Source organism: Centrocercus urophasianus, unplaced genomic scaffold (assembly GCF_019232065.1).
Source record: "Centrocercus urophasianus isolate 14NV4802_14NV808 unplaced genomic scaffold, USGS_Curo_1.0 seq_17, whole genome shotgun sequence".
Taxonomy (NCBI): Eukaryota; Metazoa; Chordata; class Aves; order Galliformes; family Phasianidae; genus Centrocercus; species Centrocercus urophasianus.
Window position 1 is genome coordinate 31,272,260 of NW_024884722.1, and position 19,942 is coordinate 31,292,201.

Consider the following 19,942-nt stretch of genomic DNA (forward strand, 5'->3'; position numbering starts at 1 on the left):
CCCGGCCGCCCTCTGACCACGTGCCGCGGGGTTCGCCCGCCTCAGGCCGCTAGCGAAAGCTTGGAGAGCTCCGGTTCCATCCTTAATCCCTTCTTGTCCTCGGTAGGGTTTTATTGGCTTCTGACGAACCAGAGGAAAAGCCCCAAATACGTAGTTTAAATATGTTTAAGGCAGAAAAAAAAAAAAAAAGAACATGAGCAAAGCCCGAGAATGCAGTGACCTTATCATTCAAGCATTTGATTAACGGGGCACTTAAAATGCTTACATATACATCTCATTCAAGAACATACTTGCCCAGATCAGCCTGCCAATAACGTGTCACAGCATCACCTAATGAGCAAGCTGCTCCTCTGTTGCTCGTGGTCATTGGGCAGCCCTCCAGTCAGCGGCTCTGAGGCCTATCTCTTCAGGGTTCCAGCACTGGCAGCCATAAATCAAAACATAAAGAGGAAAGGCAGTAGGCCCCACATCACACTGTGCCTGAAGGGTGCTGCACTGTGCTGCCTGCGTGCAAGGCAGCCCTGGACAGCAGCATCACAGAATCACACAATGGCTTGGGTAGGAAGGGACCTCAGGGGTCAGCACGTTCCAACCCCCCGCTGCAGGCAGGGCCGTCACCCCCCATATCCAACAGTATACCAGGCTGCTCAGGGCCTCATCCAACCTGGCCTTGAACACCTCCAGGGATGGACAGGGCATCCACAACCTCTCTGGACAGCTGCTCCAGCACCTCACCATCCAATCATCCCGCAGGACAGAGCCCCTTCTGCATCACAGTGCTCAGGGAAGTCACTCAGATGTGGTTAATGGCAACTAAAAATAAGGAAAAGCCTAAGAAAAATTCGAAGCAGGAATAGCACTACTGATTTCTTGAAGGAGCTGAGGAACCTGGAGGACTGTTGGGTTTGGAGCTGCATTTCTTTGGAAATGCAAGGAATTCATGAGAGCAAAAAACCTCTCCACTTTGGCTCCTAAACCAGCTCAGGTAGGTGCTCTGCCATACCCAATCACAATACACTGAAATGGCTTTCTCATTGTTTGTTAAATAAAATCAATACCAGAATTCATGCATTTCTGCTGTTGTGCCAGAGTGGTCTTCAGGAAAACAGCATCATGTTAAAAGTGCAATGGACAAACACAGAATCATAGAATGTCCTGGGTTGAAAAGCACCACAATGATCATCTGGTTCCAACCCCCTGCTATGTGCAGGGTCACCAACCAGCAGACCATGCTGCCCAGAGCCACATCCAGCCTGGCCTTGAATGCCTCCAGGGATGGGGCATCCACAGCCTCCTTGGGCAACCTGTTCCAGTGCCTCACCACCCTCTGGGTGAAAACTTCCTCCTAATATCTAACCTAAACCTCCCCTGTGTCAGTTTAACCTCCCCCCTTGTCCTATCACTAACCACCCTTGTAACATATTCAACTGTCATCAAATAATTAAAAACCTAACTTCTACAGACTGTCCACATTCCATTATTCCAATTTTTATGATTGAGGTTCCAGTTACCAACATTTAGCAACGTTGGAATTGCGGTTCCATTATTTTTGTCACCATGCCAAACAAAAAAAAACAGCAATTCTTTCCTCAATGATGCTGCTGCACATTATACCTCTAACAGTCTGGCAGCTGGCCGCCCCCCCCCCCCTTTCTCCCCCCAGGTTGAAAGGTAGTCAGTGCTCTCAAGGGAAAAGAGCTTTCACAAGACAAAAAACATCCTATTTACTCTTTGCTCCAAGGAGGAGCCCCTGAGGAGCATCAAGCAAGAACAACGAGCAGTTAATCACAGCAGTGACCCCACCTTCATTTGTCCCTACTGAAATAAGAAAAACATAGAAAAATCTGAACCTGCACACTTGGAATAAATTCAGGAAAATCTTCCTGATTCATAAAGCAGTGAAAACGCTTGAATGCATGCATGCTTCTAATTAATGTAGAAGTGAAAGACAAATGGCATCATGAAAATGCTGTCATCTAAAAATCTCCTTCCGAGTCTCCAGACATGAAAAGTTACCATGTTGTGTGAGAGGAATAACAGCAGCCATTCCTCGACCTCATTCGACTATCGCTGCCTTCATTACTTTAGAAAACATAGTGAGGTTTTGGCAGGAAAGCTGAATGGGAAGTTAACTCCCTTATTTTTCTATTTTCCCCTCTGGATAAGGTCACATTATTATTGATCTGTATTGGTTTAGTTTGTCCACACAGACCTTATTTGCACATTTTTCATCTGAAACAAGAGGATAATAAAATCCCTAATACAAAATAACATTTCACAGAGCAGCAGGTACCAACACTATCTAGTTCTTGGGTATCGAATGATGATCTTTAAAACCATGCTGAATTCTTCTCTTCCTACTTTCGTAATCAAGTAGCATAGCAGTTTCACAGAATCACAGAACGGCCCAGGTTGGAAGGATCCCAAGGATCATGAATCTCCAACCCCCCACCACATGCAGGGTCACCAACCTCGCCATTTAATACCAGACCAGGCTGCCCAGGGCCTCATCCAACCTGGCCTTGAACACCTCCAGGGACGGACAGGGCATCCATAACCTCTCTAGGCAGCTGTTCCATCACCTCACCTTTCTCACAGTGAAGAAACTGCAGAATGAAGAGCATAATTCTGCCAACTGTCCATCAGCCAATTAAATTTCCCCAGCATGCCAGTACATAAGCCACCTTGGCATGCACTGTATCAGTATCTATGCTAAAACATGACCGTACCATTACGAAACATTCAATTTATGTACAGAATGACAGAGCTCTGCGTTACTTCAGAAGTTAATTATGTTTCTTGTTGGATCATGCTTCTATAGATCATCTTTAGACCAAGGGTGTTTTTAGACAAAGGGCTTACATAAAGATTGTCGTTTATAGCGAGAAATAGGGGATCTCAGAAGCAATGTGGCAACACAGTGACAGGCTAGGGCAGTATCTAGATCCCATGTCTGTAGAAGGATTTACAGGTTAATTAAGTCTGGACTAATTAAGATGCACACGTACAAAAATACAGTTTGTAAAACTTTGAACTTTTCACCTCTGTCCATCCTTCTGATGGCCTATATATACAGATGCAGAATGACAGTTTTCAAATAGACCAGGCAGAAGCTTGGAGGTTGTACAGTTTGCAAATAAAAACAGACTGGACACAGACTTATCTTCAGTTAAAGCAGGGTACAGTAGTCACTGAGTAAACCAAAAGGCCTACAGGTCTTTTGAAACGTTTTACCCAGATGAGCAGTTCACAGTGAAAGACCAGGCAGAGATTGGTGCAACACTGTCCATCCGGCCAAGAACAGGAAGTAAGAATTAGTAAGTCTTAATGGATATACAGATACTCATACACATCTCTTTTTGGCAATAGCTTAATAAACATTCTGAATCACAGAAAAGCCTATCAGTTATTGTAATACATTAGCTATCCTTTGGAAAGAGCTGATGAGGTCATTAGTTATTCTGCGTGTTCTTCAGTCTGGCATCTTGATGCCAGAAAGGCTTTGCTTTGAGCTCCATTTTGTACCACCATTCTTCCAAAGCAAGTTTTCTTCAAGGTACCTGGTGTTTTATCACCCATCCAGCTCCCTCCATTTTCTACTGTTTTGGCTCCAGCTGGCTTTATGAGCACTAATCTTCTCTAGGAGTGGCCTCCTAAACAAACATCAACCTGTGAAGCACAAGCTCAGAAACAAGAGATAAAGGAAACAGATCCCACAAAAGCAGGCACTCATAGGAACAAATAGGAACATGCAGTCAACCCATTAAATCTGACACGGTAAAGTACACAGTTGAAAGTCAAATACAACAATAAGGAATTATGGAATTTACAACTGAGAAAAAAATAACACATCATCTCAAGAAATGCCAGTGAAGTTCACCTAGTAAGGAAAAAATCTTCAAACCTAAAGCATTAGAAACATGTGAAGATATTGTGAAACACACCATTTCAGTACAAGCTAAACAACTGCCACAGTGTAGACCTTTTCCTGTACTACCAACAGGATGATCTACTGCTCATAGAAAATAATATCTGTGATCTTACAATAGAATATATTTTTTACATCAGTTAGTAACATTACAGCAAAATTGATTCTAAATGGCCTATCATTTATTTGTCTAGCTTACTGAAGCACTGTACTGTTTTTTCTGCTCTGTTTTTAATGTTTTCCTACACTAGGTAGGACATTAAGGTCAATTAAAAAGAGTTACTATTAACTTATCAAACCACAAGAAAAGTGATCAAGCTTCGGTCCTATAGACAAAATCAAGTTCTTGAGCATCCCAAAACACCCATGTTGATACAACGAAAGAAGCAGTAACTCTATACTTCTCAGAGATCAAGATATTGGGAAAAACAGCCATTTTACACCAGTGCAGGTTAAATGCCCACAGGTACTACTTAGCTTCTATTAAAATCCCAGCACTCAAAATGTTTCTTGGTTATTTCTCTTGTAAGTTGTTGGGGCAGAACTGACAGGTTTAATTCCTTGCTACAGACCTCAATAGTAACTCAACATACTGCAATCCATACAAGTCACTAGTAAGGACAAGACTGCTTGTATTACTAATACAAGTGTCCTACATTGACTGATTATTGGGGTGAGACAAAAAAAGACAAATAATGAATCTCATCACGTTGGTTCCATATAGCTAGCAATACTGGTATAACATTTTTTAAAATATATATATGCATTTAAATCTGGAGGTAGCCAATTTGTAAAGCTTAAAATAATCTGTTAATTTAACAGTTTAGTTGTTGCTGAAAATCAATTGTTCAAGCACTAAGGAAGAGAATGGGGCTTTCTCTAACAAATTTATGCTATGAGCAGCACTTCGTTTGTACAATTTCAGAGAAAACTTCCATGATCTCTTCTGCTAAAGAACTGGGTTAGAAAAACAAAACACCACCACCATGAAAAGCATCTGGGTCATTCTGACAAAACTTGGCTAGACATCAAATACACGTCCCAGAAAATTGCTATTGGTAAGGTGGTAATGAGTAGTTGGGCACAGTAAACATCTCATCCAGAAGAGGTACAGCCACAGTAACTGTAGCCTTAGAGTTAAGCTCCTAATCTTCCTATTACACTGAACTACTTGCACATGCAACTTCCTTGTGCTAAAGTAAAATAAGTATATTTTACTATCACGCTGAGTTTCAACACCACATACCTATAGCTTGTGTTAGCATTTACTCTTGGGCTCTGTGCAACACACCAACCTAGACAAAGCCATCTATTTTTAATGTATGATTTCCATTTAATTCCCTAAGAACTTGATCTTTAAGCAGTTGTGCTCATCTTTGGAATATGTGCTGTGTCCATACTGACATTCATCTGGAGTCTTCTTCAATTTGGTAACTTTCATCCTCTGCACTCTGCACTGGTGAAACCTCAGCTGGAATACTGCATCCAGATGTGGATTCCTCAGTACAGGAGAGACACAGATCTGCTGGAGCATATCCAGAGGAGGGTTACAAAAATGATCCAAAGGATGGAACATCTTCCCTACAAGGACAGGCTGAGAGAGTTGGGGCAGTTCAGCCTGGAGAAGGCTGCAGAAGACAAGATAGCAGCCTTTCAGTATCTAAGACCCCACTCCACAACCTTTACATATTGAAAAGAAAGATTTAAGACAAAAGAAATAAGCGGACACTCTTTAGCAGGGCCTGTTCTGACAGGACAAAGGGAACAGGTTTCAAACTAACAAGAGGGGAGATTTAGGCTGGATATAAAGAAAAAAAAAATTAAAATAAGGGTGGTGAAGCACTGAAAAGGATGTCAAAAGAGGTAGTGGATGCCTCATTCTTAGAGAAATTCAAGGTCAGGCTGGATGGGCTCTGAGTAACCTGATCGAGCTGTAGGTGACCTTTAAGGGACCCTTCCAACTCAAACGGTTCTATGATTGGCAGTAAGACATAATAAGAGGTGGTGTAAAACATAGCAGTAATAATGTAGAAAACTTTCAAAGCCACCAGTTGCTACTTTGCACCACAAAAAGCAGAATTTTACCATCAATGAATGCTCATTTATCATACAGATTAGGCTTAAAACTCAAAACTTCTGGAAGGGAGGTTGCTTAGACAAAAGGGGGGAAGATAAGGCTAATTTCATTTCAAGCCACAACTCTTGAGGAAATGATCCGTGCCATTCCCACTTCCTGTGGCTTTACCATTATGATTCAAGACCATTCACAAAATCCATTAGAATTAGCTCCCTGATATGATTTGGCAAATACTTTTATTATGACTCTTTCTTTTCCTAATAACAAAAAACCTCCATGGGCTCTGCTTAGTTTAATTTGAGGAGACAACAAAGAAGAACAGATTTAGTGAAATCCTTATTATAGTGTAGTAACGTACACTCGAGACATTAAAAGCTTAAAAGTATTTATAGCATGTGGGTGCAAGTCACTTCAACTGGGAGCACAAGAGACAGGAAAAGCTAAAAGCCTTTTTAAAAAAGATCCACCAAGCAGTTGAACGGTACCCTAAATGCTAAGGAGAAAGGGCAGTGAAACAAAGGAATTATGAATCTAATGGCTACAATTCAGAAGGAAACCATTAAAGTTTGGTTTTTACTGAATCAGGGGAAGCCCTAAGTAAGCATATTAAAGATGAGTCAGATGTGGCTATGAATAGAAGCAACTTCTAAATGAGAAAGATGACTAGGAAACACATTTAATTAAATACTGTGGACTGAACTTTGGATAAAAGACTGAGTAAGTAGGAAAGATTTCATTTCTATTTGGAATTAAGAGACGTTTGCAGGCTTACTCAAATTATAACATTTCTCTAATTTATTAAATACTGCTTATCAAGTCATTCAGCTTAAGAACCACAAGACATATCCAGGTAATTGCTTAAAACAGCAAACTTCATTGTTGTAGACTTTTAGATGAATACATATAAGTACTGCTCCCAAAGAAAGCAGCTGTCAAAGAACTACACCACTACTCCAGGGAACTTCCTTAAAACATCAGAAACAAACTATTCATACAACAGAATGACACTGTATCCCCCTAATGCCAAAAACCATTTAACATTTAACCATTTAAAACCATTCCCTCTTGTCCTATCACTATCCACCCTCTTTAACAGTCGTTCCCCTCCTGTTTACACACTCCCTTCAAGTACTGGAATACTACAATGAGGTCTCCCCAGAGCCTTCTCTTCTCCAACCTGAACAATCCCAGTTCCCTCAACCTTTCCTCAGAGGGGAGGTGCTCCAGACCTCTGATCATCTTAGTGGATGATCTGGACCTGCTCCAAGAGCTCCACGTCCTGCCTGTACTGGGGGTCCCAGAGCTGAGGAGAGGGGTACAATCAGCTCCCTCTTCCTGCTGGCCACTCCTTTTTTTATGCAGCTCAGAATATAGTTGGCCTTCCGGGCTACATACTCACATCCACTCTTTGGTCCCCATAAACATTCAGCAAGCATCAATGAATGGCAATGAGTGCAAATTCTTTTCATGAAGGAGTTCAATTCCACATCTTTGCTTCACAAGCAGTTCCATGTCAGATGCTGCCCCTATACTGCCATCTGTTACGTGGCAACAACGTGTAGCAGAATATTGGAGTGAAGATTCAACTTGTACTGCCATACCAACATCAACCTCTGACACAGTGGGCCAAAATAATAGAACAGGAGGCATTACTTTCAGAACAGCCCTCATAGCTGTTTTAGCTCCATTTAGCCATTACGTTTCCCAAATGTACATACTGAAGTGATATTCTGAACTCTGTTTCATCAAGACTATTAGCCAGGTTATCTTTCAGGGAAAGTTCTAACGTCACTGGGACAATGCATTCAGCAGTACCTGATCACTTGCCTGAAGCACACTGTAATTACTCTCAGGTACACCCTACAATTCCTTTCTTGTATTTCTCCACCTGTGTCTCTATTCTCAAATTCTCTAAGATAGCAGTAGATCAATCCATCACTACTTATATAGAACACCTGACCAGAACAGATGATTCACAGGATGCTCTCAGCTCCCCCAAGTTAACACGTACTCTTTGAAGCTCTAAAATTAACTAGCAAAACCAAATATACCCAGCTTATAAACTGACTGGCTTTCTTCTGGAAAAACTGAAAACTCCATGTCAAAACCCACAGTTAATTGAAGCTTTTCAAACCCATCTCCACACCAGTCAAAATCCACTACAGCGGACAGTGTCTCATAATCACAAGTGATCCTACATAAGGAAGAACTAGCTGAGTGCATCAAGGGAATTGAAGAACCACCAAAAACATCTGGGACTTCATTTAGTGCGACTTTTAATATAAATGTGAATACAAAAATAAACAAAGTGTTCTACAGTTCTCACAAAAGCTCAAATTTTCTTTTACTCAATTCCCTGGCAGTTTGGCAAGCGCTTGTTTTCTCTGCTCCGCAGTCATATATTCACAAGCTTCTAAAATATTTACTATAATTAAAGTCTGTTGAACTGTTTTTGCTTTTACCCATATTCTTCCATTCATTCCCAGCACCAGCTCAAATGGGTACAGCTGTGACAGTTCCTGAATTATTTCACATTTGGGAGCCAAGAGTCTGTAAAATAAGATCAGTAAGAGTTAGAGGAAAAAGTGAATGCTCGTGTTTGATAAGTATTACATCATTATCCGTCAGCAACTAAGCTGCAGCACTGGCATCACAAGAGCAACTCCAAAAGGTAAGATGATTCAAATTGCATGTCCATCCAAAACAGTCATACCATATCAGAATTTAAGTTTTTCTCTCAAAATACACGCACCTAAGGAGAGCACTTGTGTATTGATAACTGTTTTTCTAATTAGTCAGAAGAGTTACCGAGAACAAGGCTGAAAAATAACTTACCTGTTCACACTGATGATAGGACACGTAAACCAAATCATTTACAAAACCCAGGTATGAAATAGCCACTTTTCAAAGAACAGATGCCTACTTTTCCTCCCCTCAGCATCAAACCAACAAGAAGTTTTACCATCATTTATCACTATTAACTCATATTTTGTGATAATCACACACTGCTCAATGTACATGCATCCTCTACTCAGTAAAACTGGCATCAATGCACTAGAACAACCACATAGCTTGATTACTGGCTAGTACACACTACTTGGATTAGAGATAGTTATGCATATCCTATCTAAAAATACAATGTGTCTCTCTTAGTTTCAGCTGCACAGAATTGTTTTTCTCCAGCCTATTGGGAAAGGCAGGGGGAGTGTGCGGAGGAAGATGAGCAAATGACTATGTGGTGTTTAGCCACCTGCTGGGTTAAACCACAACACTTACAGGTTAGCACAACTGGATTTCTTAGTACTTACTTTCTTATCAGACCTAGGGAAACTTTAAAGAGGAAGCCATCTTGCCCAATTACTCCCATTCCACTTGCTCTTCCACTGCTGTCTATACAGACCATCTCTGGTTCCATGTCTTTATTTGCTACAAGGAACTGACCGTAAATAAGATCTCCCACCTAAAGCAAGCAGTGCCAGAAAACAAAAAAGTAGTAGTGAAGATCATACTGCACATTTGTAAGAAACATCCCATTGATAAAGATGCACCAAGACAGCAAAATAGTTGTTAATTGGATGAAAATCTGGACAAGAACCAGCAGTGTACATTTGCAGCTCAGAAGGCCAGGAGCATCCTAGGCTGGATCCAAACAGAGGTATCCAGTAGGGTGAGCAAGATAACTGTTCCCCTTTACTCTACCGTCATGAGGCCTCATCTCGGGTACTGTGTCCAAACCTGTGGCCCTGTCACAAGAATGCAGAGCTGTTGGAGTGAGTCAGAGGAGGGCCGAAACACGTCTCACGTGAAGAAAGGTTGAGGGAGTTAGACTTGTTTAGCTTGGAGAAGAGAAAGCTCCTGGTAGACCTCACTGAAGCCTTCCAATACTTGAAGGGAGTGACTTTTTATATAGCCTAGGAGTGATAGGACAAGGGGGAATGGCTTTGAACTAAAAGAGGAGAGGTAAAGGTTACGTGTTAGGAAAAGATTCTTTACTCAGAGGGCAGCGAGGCACTGGCACAGGCTGCCCAGAGCTGTAGCTGCCCCATACTTGAAAGCAATCACGATCAAGCTAGATGGGGCCCTGGGCAGTATGATCAGTATGATCTGCATAGTGGGTGGCAACCCTCCCCATGACAGGAGATTGGAACTAGATGATCTTCAGGGAAATTCTTTACTATGAGAGTAGTGAGGTGCTGGAACAGGCTGCCCAGAGAAGTTGTGGATGCCTCGTCCCTGGAGGTGTTCAAGGCCAGGTTGGATGGGGTCCTGGGCAGCCTGTTCTAGTATTAAATGGGGAGGCTGGTGGCCCCACATGTGGCAGGGGGGCTGGAGATTCATGATCCTTGAGGTCCCTTCCAACCCTGGCCATTCTGTGATTAGGTGATTAATTACTGGTGATAGAGAAATGAATTATGGTGATAGAGAAATGAGCTGTTATAATAGGAAGTGTTCTCCTCTTCTACTGAAGACATCTTCAGGAATACTAAAGATGTGTAACCATATCTCCACTAGAATCTGGAAGGCTACTACCAAAGATTACAGAATTATATGGCACACAATAATTGTTCCTCTTTAAAGTACCAAACTTCAGTTTCTCTTTCTCCAGACATTAAGAGCATCAAAAGCCAGGCCTGTTACTGCAATACTTTATCAGGTCTGCCACGGGCCACGGTAAAACCTTGATGAACAAAGCCACGTTAATCCTTATTATTGCGTGAGCGGCACAAACACCTTTTGCTAAGGTAAAAGGCCGCACACCGGGCAGCGTTACCTGCACGTTAGGCCTGTTCCTCTTGGTCGCGCCCTCGAAGGCCAGGTAGGACAGCGAGGCCTGCTCGCTGCCGCCCACATCCAGCCGGAACACGTCCCCCACCTTGCCCGTCACGATGCCGATCACGTGGTCTCCCTTCACCGGCACGTACTGCGCGCGGTACAAGTGGTACAAGCGGTCAGCGCGCCCCTCCGGCACCCCCCCCTTCTCCCTCCCAGCCCGCCGCCGCGCCGTACCCGCTTCTGCTGCGAGTCCACCCAATAGGCGCCGCCCGCCGCCGCCCCGCCGCCCGCCTGCCGGTGCCGCAGCAGCCCGCACTTGGTCACCAGCAGCCCGCCGGCACAGCGCCGCAGGCCCGGCCCGCACAGCAGTCGTCCCCGCGGGGCCGCGCTGATTCCCAGCGGCAACCGCTCGGGGTCCTGCTCGGCGTGCGCGGGCGGCAGCAGCACGTCGCCGGGCAATACCACTTGCCCCACGCGGGATTCCGCTGGCACGCCGCCGCCGCCGCCCGCCATCGCCTCACACGGGCCGCTCGCTGGCGCGCATGCGCGATGTCCTCACAACCTTCCGCGACCCGGCGGACGCAAAATGGCGGCGGGCGATCGAAGGCAGCGGGCGGAGCAGCAGCGACACCTCCCGGCCGCTTACTCCGATCGCGGGGCGCCTGCAGGGCGTGCGGTTGCTCGGTAACGCGGGAGGACGCGCCGTGCGAGCGGGCTGGTAGGAGCGGCACGGGACGGGACCGCTACCCCATTTAGACGATTTTCTCCTATTAATTGCCTGATTAAATTAGCTTCAATGAAATTATTAGCATCGCATTCAGCATGTGATGCAGTCAATACTCCCAAAACTCTTGATTTGTTTGTTTGTTTGTTTTTTTACCAATTCTGTTCCCCAGCCTATTGGGAAAGGCAATGGGGTGGGTGGAGGAAGGTGAGCAAATGACTGTGTGGTCTGAATTCTGCAGTTGGTAACGAATGGCTGTTGGTTTATCGTCAGTAGGTGCGAATGGAGTCTCAATACCTGAAGAGTTGCCTGGGAGATTGCTTGAAAAAGGGACTGGCAGAGGTTGTGGAGCGTCAGCCTGCAGACCCCATAGAGTACCTGGCACACTGGATTTACAATTACAAGAGAAATCTAGATGAAGAAAAAAAGGTGGATCTAGCTTGGGCAAAGCATTTCATGGCAATCTAATCGATGCTGTTTAATCTCTCTTTATGTTTTGCTGTTTTTTAAAATTGATTTTGTGTTACCTCTGAAATAGAGAACGTTGGAAAGGATTGAACTGGAAAAAGAACAGCAGGCAGCCCTGGAAGAACTTGAAATGTTAAAAAAAATGAAGGAAGAAGAGCTGATGATACAGCAGAGATTTGAAGAACAACGAAAGGTTAATAATAATACATAATTATAGTAGCATATGATGCTGGGGCAACTTGCAGCTCTCCTACAATAGTGGTCATTGTATGACTACTATTGCAGTGATTATAGTCACTTAGAAAAAAAAAAGATAACAAAACAAGTGTTTGAACATCATGTTTTGGAAATAATAAATGAAGGACTAGTCGGCAGCTGGGGAAAAAAAACTTACCTGCTGTATGGCAAGACGTTACCAAAAATGAGGAGTCGAAACTGAAGAGCAACTAACTTAAGATTCATATGTAAAGTAGCTTAAAAGTAGCTTAAAAGTGGTAGACTGTCTTCTGTAGTTACCTTACCTTACCTATTTTTTTTCCCCTAGAATCTACATGGATTAATCTGATTAATTAATACTACATGCTGTGCAAAACTTCAAAGAGCCTAATCCAAATTATAGGACGTAATAAATATTAACTACTCAGGGGTGTGAGGAATGAGTATCAAAAGTGTGTACGCTATCTTCAGCTGTCTTCTTTATGATAGGAACAAGAACGGGAGAAGTTGAAACTGCAGAATGAAGAAGAGAAAATGCAGCTGCAGCAGCAGGATCCCAAGGTTTAAGCCAAAGCTTAATAGAGATTTGGAAATATTGTTAATCAGCTGTCTTTTTCAGATTCAGTCACTAAATACAGAACACAAGGCAGAAACCTAGAAGCAAAAGTTGAACTAACACAAAGAAAAAAAAAAAGCAAACATCAGGGAAGGATGCGTGATGCTTCCTTTCAGTCTAGGTTTTATATTTGAATTTTCATCTGTTCTATTGGGTTTATTTAGCTTTTATTCAGAACAGATCATAAATTTATTGTAAAATCTAGCTGAAGTTCAGCTTATTTTTGAATGAGAAAATACTAAAACTTATATGTCTTATCTAAATGTCTAGACAGTAATGTTTTACTGCGTGGCAGCATGAAGTTCATTTGCTGTACCTGGAAAAGGAACTATCACTTGAAATTGGGATGCCTCTTGATTCTGTGATCTTCCTCTGAGTACACAGAGGTCCATGTGAATAACGTTGTTTCATTAAAAAATATAGACTGATAATTGACATTTAACTTAAACGTGAAATATTTCTTAACTTTTCACAGAGCACAACAGTTTAGAGATATTTTTAGAGCTCTGTGTTGAAATACTGATAGCACATAACTAGAAAAATGGCAGTGTAAATGTAACAGAAGTATGTACGTATATAAATAGAAGAAAAAAGAATCCTATAATTTAAAAGAAAACCTCAAGAAATAGTCTTGACAGGCATACAAAGGCCCCATTCACACGCTAACATTCCTGTGGCATGCATCTGAAGTACTGTTTTTACATTAATACGTAAAAGATGTTTTAGTGTATTTAAAGTATCCACTGTAGATAATTACTCATGACACAGAATACTTTTAACTGAAAACATATTTCCATTACCATGGGAAAATGAAAAGACGACAGCTGAACTTACAGATAGAGCAGAAGCACCTAATTTGTCCAGTGCTGAGGAACTAGATGAGAATGGACTGTCTGAGGTAAGTGTTGGGAAACAAAGAGATTACAAATAATTAATTATGGGATATTTGCTTGCTGTCAAATCAACGATTAGGACTGTTCTAGTTAACCCTCTGCTGGTTAGTTCCTATAATTTTAAGGGATATTATTTTGACCACGGTCCTCACGCTGTCCTTAGCCTGTTGTCTGGTGCAGTCTGAGACACCACCATGTGGTGTTGAGTGAATAAATCCCCAAGACTTAAAATGCCCCTTGATAGTGTTGTGTGTCACGACTGGAAGTATTCATATTCTCAGAGAGGAAGCAACCTTACTTTGCCTTTAGAGCAGGTATCATACAGAACATGGACTAAATCACTGACTTGCTTCTGACTGAAATTATCTAGGTTTTTCTGATTGGTCTGAAGTTTATTGTTTGTGCAGCAGAATGCACTCTGCTGCACAGTTATCAGAACAACTATTTAACGTAAAAGACCAGATACCAAGCACACACAGCGCTCAGTGCAGCAAAGACCTGCTAAGAATCATGTTATCTGAGCCTTGTGCCAGCGTAACAGTACTTACTCTGCACAGCACTGCAACTATGAATCTAAATTGTGATATGCAAGCATCTTCTACACCTTTTTTTTTTTTTTTTTTTTTTTAACCACTTTGTGCTTGATAATGCAAGTACATGAGAGGATATAAATCAACCATCACTGACTGTAAACGTGGCAGTACGTTTAACAGATGATGCCTTTTATGCACATCACTGGAGATAAATATTGATGCATCTATCTTTTTTCAGCTACAGTCTCAATAGTGTGAATTGGAATTTTGCTGGATTGGTTTTAATACTACATCTGAACCCTTTCTCCTTTATTAACTTTAGCCATCTGCTCACTTGTTTTCTGACATTATCAGCTTCATTCCAACTCAAAACTTAAATGTGGTATTAACGTGCTTTAAGCTTAAGGTTGCTTTATTAACAACTTGTTTTATAAAGGTTCTTCAAATACATTTGTGAATATATTTATGACTATACCTAGGATCAAGTTTTCACAATTATTTTGATTTTGCTAAGAGGTAAATGTGATGGAACCTTTAAGTCCTACCTAGCCCTATTTTTTATAGTTTTCTGGCAACTGAATATTAAAAACTGTACGTGAGGCTTCAGGTCTATTTTGTGTCCTTAAATGAATGAATTGCAAAATCACAAGTGCAAATGAATCAAAGAACCATAAAATAGGTTCCCATTAAGGGAAGGGACCTTAAAAGCCATCTAGTTTCAACAACTCTGCCACAGATGCAGGATCCCAGATGGGGCCCACAAGGGTGGAGCAGAAAGGAACTATCACCTCACTCACTCTGGTGACCACTCCTCTTTTGATGCAGCCCACGATGCACTTGGCCTTCTGAGCTGCAAACACACACTGCTGACTGCATCAAGCTTTTCATCCACCAGAACCCCCAAGTCCTTCTCCCCACGGTAGCTCTCAGTCAGTTCTCCCAGTCTGTACAGATACCTGAGATTGCCCCTACTCTGGCTTTATTGAACCTCATTAGGTACATGTTGGCCCACTTCTCACACTTGTCCAGATCCCTCTGGATGGCATCCCTTACTTATGTTCCATCGAATGCACCACTCAGCTTAGTGTCACCTGCTGATTTGCAGAGAGTGCACTGGATAGTGCTGTCCTGGTCATTGATAATGATGAGGAGTGCTGGTCCCAAGATGGACCTCTGAGGGGCCTCCACCTGGACAGAGACCACCCTCTGCCAATGACCACCCGACCAATTGCTTATCCACTGAACAGTCCACTCATCCAAACCATAGCTTTCCCATTTAGAGGCAGGAATGTGATGCAGGACCGTATCAAAGGCCTTGCAGCAGTTTAGGTGCATGAATCTCTACCACCTTTCCCTTATCCACTGATCACAGAAAGCCACCAGATGGGTGAGGCACAATCTGCCCTTGGAAGTCATGTTGGCTCAGATGACCTTCTCTTGTCACACATCTTCTGCATCATCCATGAAGTTTTCATGCCCGAAGTTGTCTAAAGTTGGATTACATAAATCCATTGGTGATGTCACTGCAGGTTTTGCAGTGCTACAATTTTTGTATTAAAATATGAATTGAGAATAGATCAATGAAATGAAACTATGTTCACCTTTAGCATTAAGACTAGTCTGTTCTGAGATCTAACACATCATCCAAACTTACTGAATCTAAGAATCAGACTAGTGATAAAGCTTCATCATATTTAACTGAATGGAAAAATGCATATTTCTATTTATGAATGAAGACTAGTCTGTATTATATGTTTTTTCCTTCTTCGTACAATGTTAATGCTTACAACTGATATATTTGTTTTTGTCTTTAGATTGCAACTGATTTAATGCCAGAGTTTGAACAAGAAAGTTCCATCTGATCTGAAAGCAGTAAAAACTATTTCTACTCATTACTAGCTAGCCCTGAAGGGCTATGCCTTAATTAGTATACTTTGTATAGAAAACTGATTATACACATATCTGTTGTTTTGGTTTCTTTGCTTTCTGGGTGCTCCTATAAAAACTGTTAATTTTGGCATGCTATGCTTCTTCTCTGTTCTTAAACTACAGTAGCTGGCACAGCTGACTTGGAGAAAGAAAACTGGAACTAAGATAAAAGAAATAAATACATTTTTCACTGATTACCTGCTGATTCTTGAAGTGTAAAATAAAATTAATACAGATACAGATTTTTGTGTATCAAGATTATTTTGGAGTAGGGGCTACAATATCATAATTTGAATATACAGTAAAAAAAAAAATTGAAAAGACTTGACATGAATTTGAAAGATTTCTGATATTAAGAAGAAACGCTGTATGTATCAGGAGGTGAAGCAAGTTTCATACGTGGAACTAAATGCAAAATTTAATCAGAGTATTTATGCCATTAAGAAGTAACTTTCTGTAACTTCATAGAAGCACAGAATGGCCTGGGTTGAAAAGCACCACAATGATCATCTGGTTCCAATCCCCTGCTATGTGCAGGGTCACCAACCACCAGACCAGGCTGCCCAGAGCCACATCCAGCCTGGCCTTGAATGCCTCCAGGGATGGGGCATCCACAGCCTCCTTGGGCAACCTGTTCCAGAGCCTCACCACCCTCTATGTGAAAAACTTCCTCCTAATATCCAACCTAAACCTCCCCTGTCTCAGTTTAAAACTATTCCCCCTTGTCATATCACTATCCACCCTCATAAACAGTTATACCCCCTCCTGTTTACACGCTCCCTTCAAGTACTGGAAGGGCTTAGTAGAAACATGTACTAAAAGAAGTCAGTCTGTCAGAAATCATGAGGTACTTTTTAATGACACTAATTGTTTGCTCTACAATTTAAAATCTTTACTGATTACTGCGTGATAATAGGTGAGCTGCAGGAGTCAGCATATTCATTTTGGTTAGTCAGATCTTAAAATTACTGAATTTGCACTGTGTTGATCATCTCTACTAAATATCGTTATTAATCTAATTAAAATATATTAATGATGTATACACAGCAACTTCTTGTGCCAGCCTTGAATGGACTAGCTGGATAAATAGATGAAGGTTTTCATTTGAGCCAGTGTTTTTATTTCAGTCCTTTTGTTATGTTAACTATGGAAACTTCAGCCTTCACATATAACTTAAACATATTGCCTAATTACTTAAGACAACTTTAAACATGCTGATAAATAAGTCTAATCACTAATTCCAACCAGTGGCTTTCATTATCTATTCTTCCATATTTGTATCCTCATTCCAGTTTGTTGTGTGTCCACTAGAGTGCGTCCTAAAAAAAAAAAAAAGAAAAAAAGGTTGTCAGTTACAAACCATCTCTCGTTTTGTTTCAGCTCTTTTTAACTTTTTCCTTGTGATTTTTCAGTTGCTGTTTCTCATTCTCTCCCTAAAAACAAACTCGAGTTTTCAAATGGAAGCTTTTAGCAGAAAACTCCGTTAGCAACTGTCAAAAATTCTATGGCAGATTCTAGCTTACCTATTCTTTGGTGTTACATAAAGACATAAGGTATTCAAAGGTCAATTAAAGGAATTCCAGTTCTTCATAATTTGATATGCCCAGTTTGCCTCTCCTTGCTTCACAATAATTCTCATCTTAAATATGGGACCAGAGGGTAAATGTGTCAGTGCTGTAGGTGAAAAACAGCTGTAGGAAATTTGGAAATGTTACTGCTGTTCACAACAAAGATGACTTCTGCTTAGGTGTCTAAGTGTGGAAGTAAATTAAGGCAGCTTAAAATCATTACCTTTCCTGCTAAACTTCATTGTGGAACAGGTGCAGAACAAGGAAAAAGGTAGTATTTCATCACTACTACAGGTGATGTGACAGTTTAACCCATACTTTCTAAAAAACCCAAAGTGTAATTATCTAATGGGAGTTAATGTTTGCTTTTTCACTAAAAACACTTCTATGAAATGGAGAAGATGGAATTCAGAAGTAGATAATAGGACATGTTGCTGAAAATATTATACTAAATACTGACAGAAAATATTTGGATTTGTAATATTTCTTTTCTTCGGAACAGGAGCAGACTTACTTAGGCTGTTATAAGACCCCAAGTACAGACCCTCCAGAGAACGTGATGATAGTAATGTGTCCAAACACAGCTGTTCTCATTCCAACAACACTGGAACATAAGGATGAAAACAGATATGAAGCCCAAAATAGGACAAAATGAATAGTTTAATTACCAGTGGGTTCACAAAGAGGGAAACTCAGCCTGGTAATGTGAGAAGCTTTTCTCCTAGGAAGAGAAATACATGGTGCAGCAAGCACATTTCTATGTTATCATTTAAGACAGTAGATTTTATTAAGTATGCAGTCTCTAATAGTGGTGATTCTCTTTCACAGTATAAAGAAACATCCTTCTCTATCCAAAAGCTTCACACAGCAACTTCCTAATGGCAGCAAGAGTTGGATGAATTTGTCCAGATAAAATGTAAAACTGATTTCTTCTGAACTTTGCTAAGACAGTTTACTTCTATTTGAAGCCAGCTATTCTTTGCTTTCCTTTGAATTTGTTCCTGTTTTTAGCTTAGTTAAAAAGCAGTGTGATATAGCAGCTACAGCTAGAAAAGAGTCTAATCCTGCTTTTTGCTGATAAGGACCAAAGTGCATTTTAAAATACGTTACCATACTGTTTGATTTTTATTTTTTAGATTTAATTGGTTTCTGGCACAACCATTATAAACACTGTCTTTTTTTTTTATGCTTATGTATTTCAATTCAGAGGAAGGTAAAAACTAGACTACCATAAACATTTATATAGATACTATGGGCTAACAGTGGTAGAAGAAGGTCAAGACAGAGGAAAAATATCATTCAGTTGTCACAGCACAGGAGACTTGATAAGGAGCAGGGGACTCTGATGCACAGGATTTGGGAGCTCGCACCTTGGTCATTATAACCATAAACTAATGTCAGTGTATAACACAAATCTGAATTGTTGGGGTTTATACCAAGTTTTTGTTGAAGTTACTGTAAAAGATGCTATGTCATGAAAAATGATGTCCATTATGGAGATGCTGAGTGCTTCCATTTTATCTTCAGATGTAGGGCACCCAAAGCCAATCGCTGTTTTGGGAACCATTTGAGACCACTAGTTTGTTAAATCAAACTCATTTGCTGAAAATTAATTAAATTTGTCTGTTTGAACATGAGTTAACTGAAGGTGAGTTTAAGAAAAACAAAACCAATTTATTATTAATACCAAGTATGGTTGTATTATTACTTGAAAGTAAAGCATCAGGGAAGCATTGATGTTACAAGTAGAAAAGGCTAACCATCGGTTTCTTGTTAACCTTAAGCAAGCTGTTATTTATTAAGAGGTTGCATTGACATTTCTGTATTGACACACAAAGATATACTACAATAAGAAGTCAAAACCCTTCCTTCCAAACATTCTGCACCTGGTATATTTTAACATTTCAACAATATTTTAAAACCGATGCGAAGCTTGAGTATGACTTAGGATAAATATAGAGTAGTTAGGATTATCATTAACAAACTTAACTGAATTATTGTAACCTCTCTAAAGGCTATTAAGAAGTTTTAAGAGTCTTAACAAACTCACCAAGGAGAGTCTGTCACTTCTTGTGTGGAGTCATTCTTGGGTCTATTAAGAGGAAATACTGTTATGACTTCTTTTCCATTTAACCTTGGTTAAGTAATATTGTGAAAAATATCTTGTTTTAGTTTGATGTTCAGCCCATTGGTGTTAGAGCCCAGCAAAATGGTTTC

The 19,942-nt window shown here is 40.9% G+C and overlaps 2 protein-coding genes and 1 long non-coding RNA gene across 11 annotated transcripts in view; 1 reads left to right on the plus strand and 2 right to left on the minus strand.

Moving 5' to 3' along the window:
• Positions 1–8,264: 8,264 nt before the first annotated feature.
• On the minus strand, positions 8,265–11,291 carry EXOSC3 (exosome component 3). Its single transcript, XM_042818300.1, has 4 exons — positions 11,013–11,291; positions 10,777–10,926; positions 9,314–9,465; positions 8,265–8,555 (listed from the first exon to the last, which is right to left on the minus strand). The coding sequence occupies exons 1-4, from the start codon at positions 11,289–11,291 to the stop codon at positions 8,354–8,356; spliced, it is 783 nt and encodes a 260-aa protein (XP_042674234.1). The 3' UTR covers positions 8,265–8,353.
• Positions 10,908–16,387, plus strand: DYDC1 (DPY30 domain containing 1). Of its 6 annotated transcripts, none has more exons than XM_042818753.1 (6): positions 10,908–10,953; positions 11,779–11,931; positions 12,041–12,163; positions 12,676–12,747; positions 13,620–13,700; positions 15,601–16,387. In XM_042818753.1, the coding sequence occupies exons 2-6, from the start codon at positions 11,785–11,787 to the stop codon at positions 15,784–15,786; spliced, it is 609 nt and encodes a 202-aa protein (XP_042674687.1). In that variant the 5' UTR covers positions 10,908–10,953; positions 11,779–11,784; the 3' UTR covers positions 15,787–16,387. The 6 variants fall into 6 exon arrangements, with proteins under 6 accessions (XP_042674687.1, XP_042674688.1, XP_042674686.1 ...); XM_042818754.1 differs by lacking the exon at positions 10,908–10,953 and adding an exon at positions 11,399–11,462; XM_042818752.1 differs by lacking the exon at positions 10,908–10,953 and adding an exon at positions 11,452–11,496.
• Positions 16,388–16,988: 601 nt separating this feature from the next.
• LOC122160376 overlaps positions 16,989–19,942 on the minus strand; it is an 11,642-nt gene continuing 8,688 nt past the window's right edge. For 3 of the 4 annotated variants that reach the window (XR_006168802.1, XR_006168800.1, XR_006168801.1), the window contains exons 4-6: positions 19,776–19,817; positions 18,240–18,329; positions 16,989–17,476 (exon numbers count right to left, since the gene is read on the minus strand). This is a non-coding gene — a long non-coding RNA (uncharacterized LOC122160376). Of the gene's footprint in view, positions 17,477–18,239; positions 18,330–19,775; positions 19,937–19,942 lie in introns of those variants that run through there. The other variant, XR_006168799.1, reaches the window with a different exon arrangement.

Coding starts and splice junctions, on each gene's coding strand:
- EXOSC3 (XM_042818300.1), bottom strand. CDS start 11,291: ATGGCGGGCGGCGGCGGCGGCGTGCCAGCGGAATCCCGCGTGGGGCAA. Junction 10,927..11,012: donor TGGACTCGCAGCAGAAGCGG/GTACGGCGCGGC, acceptor TACCGCGCGCAG/TACGTGCCGGTGAAGGGAGA. Junction 9,466..10,776: donor GGAACAGGCCTAACGTGCAG/GTAACGCTGCCC, acceptor TGCTTGCTTTAG/GTGGGAGATCTTATTTACGG.
- DYDC1 (XM_042818753.1), top strand. CDS start 11,785: ATGGAGTCTCAATACCTGAAGAGTTGCCTGGGAGATTGCTTGAAAAAG. Junction 12,748..13,619: donor TGCAGCAGCAGGATCCCAAG/GTTTAAGCCAAA, acceptor GAAAATGAAAAG/ACGACAGCTGAACTTACAGA. Junction 13,701..15,600: donor ATGAGAATGGACTGTCTGAG/GTAAGTGTTGGG, acceptor CACTGATCACAG/AAAGCCACCAGATGGGTGAG.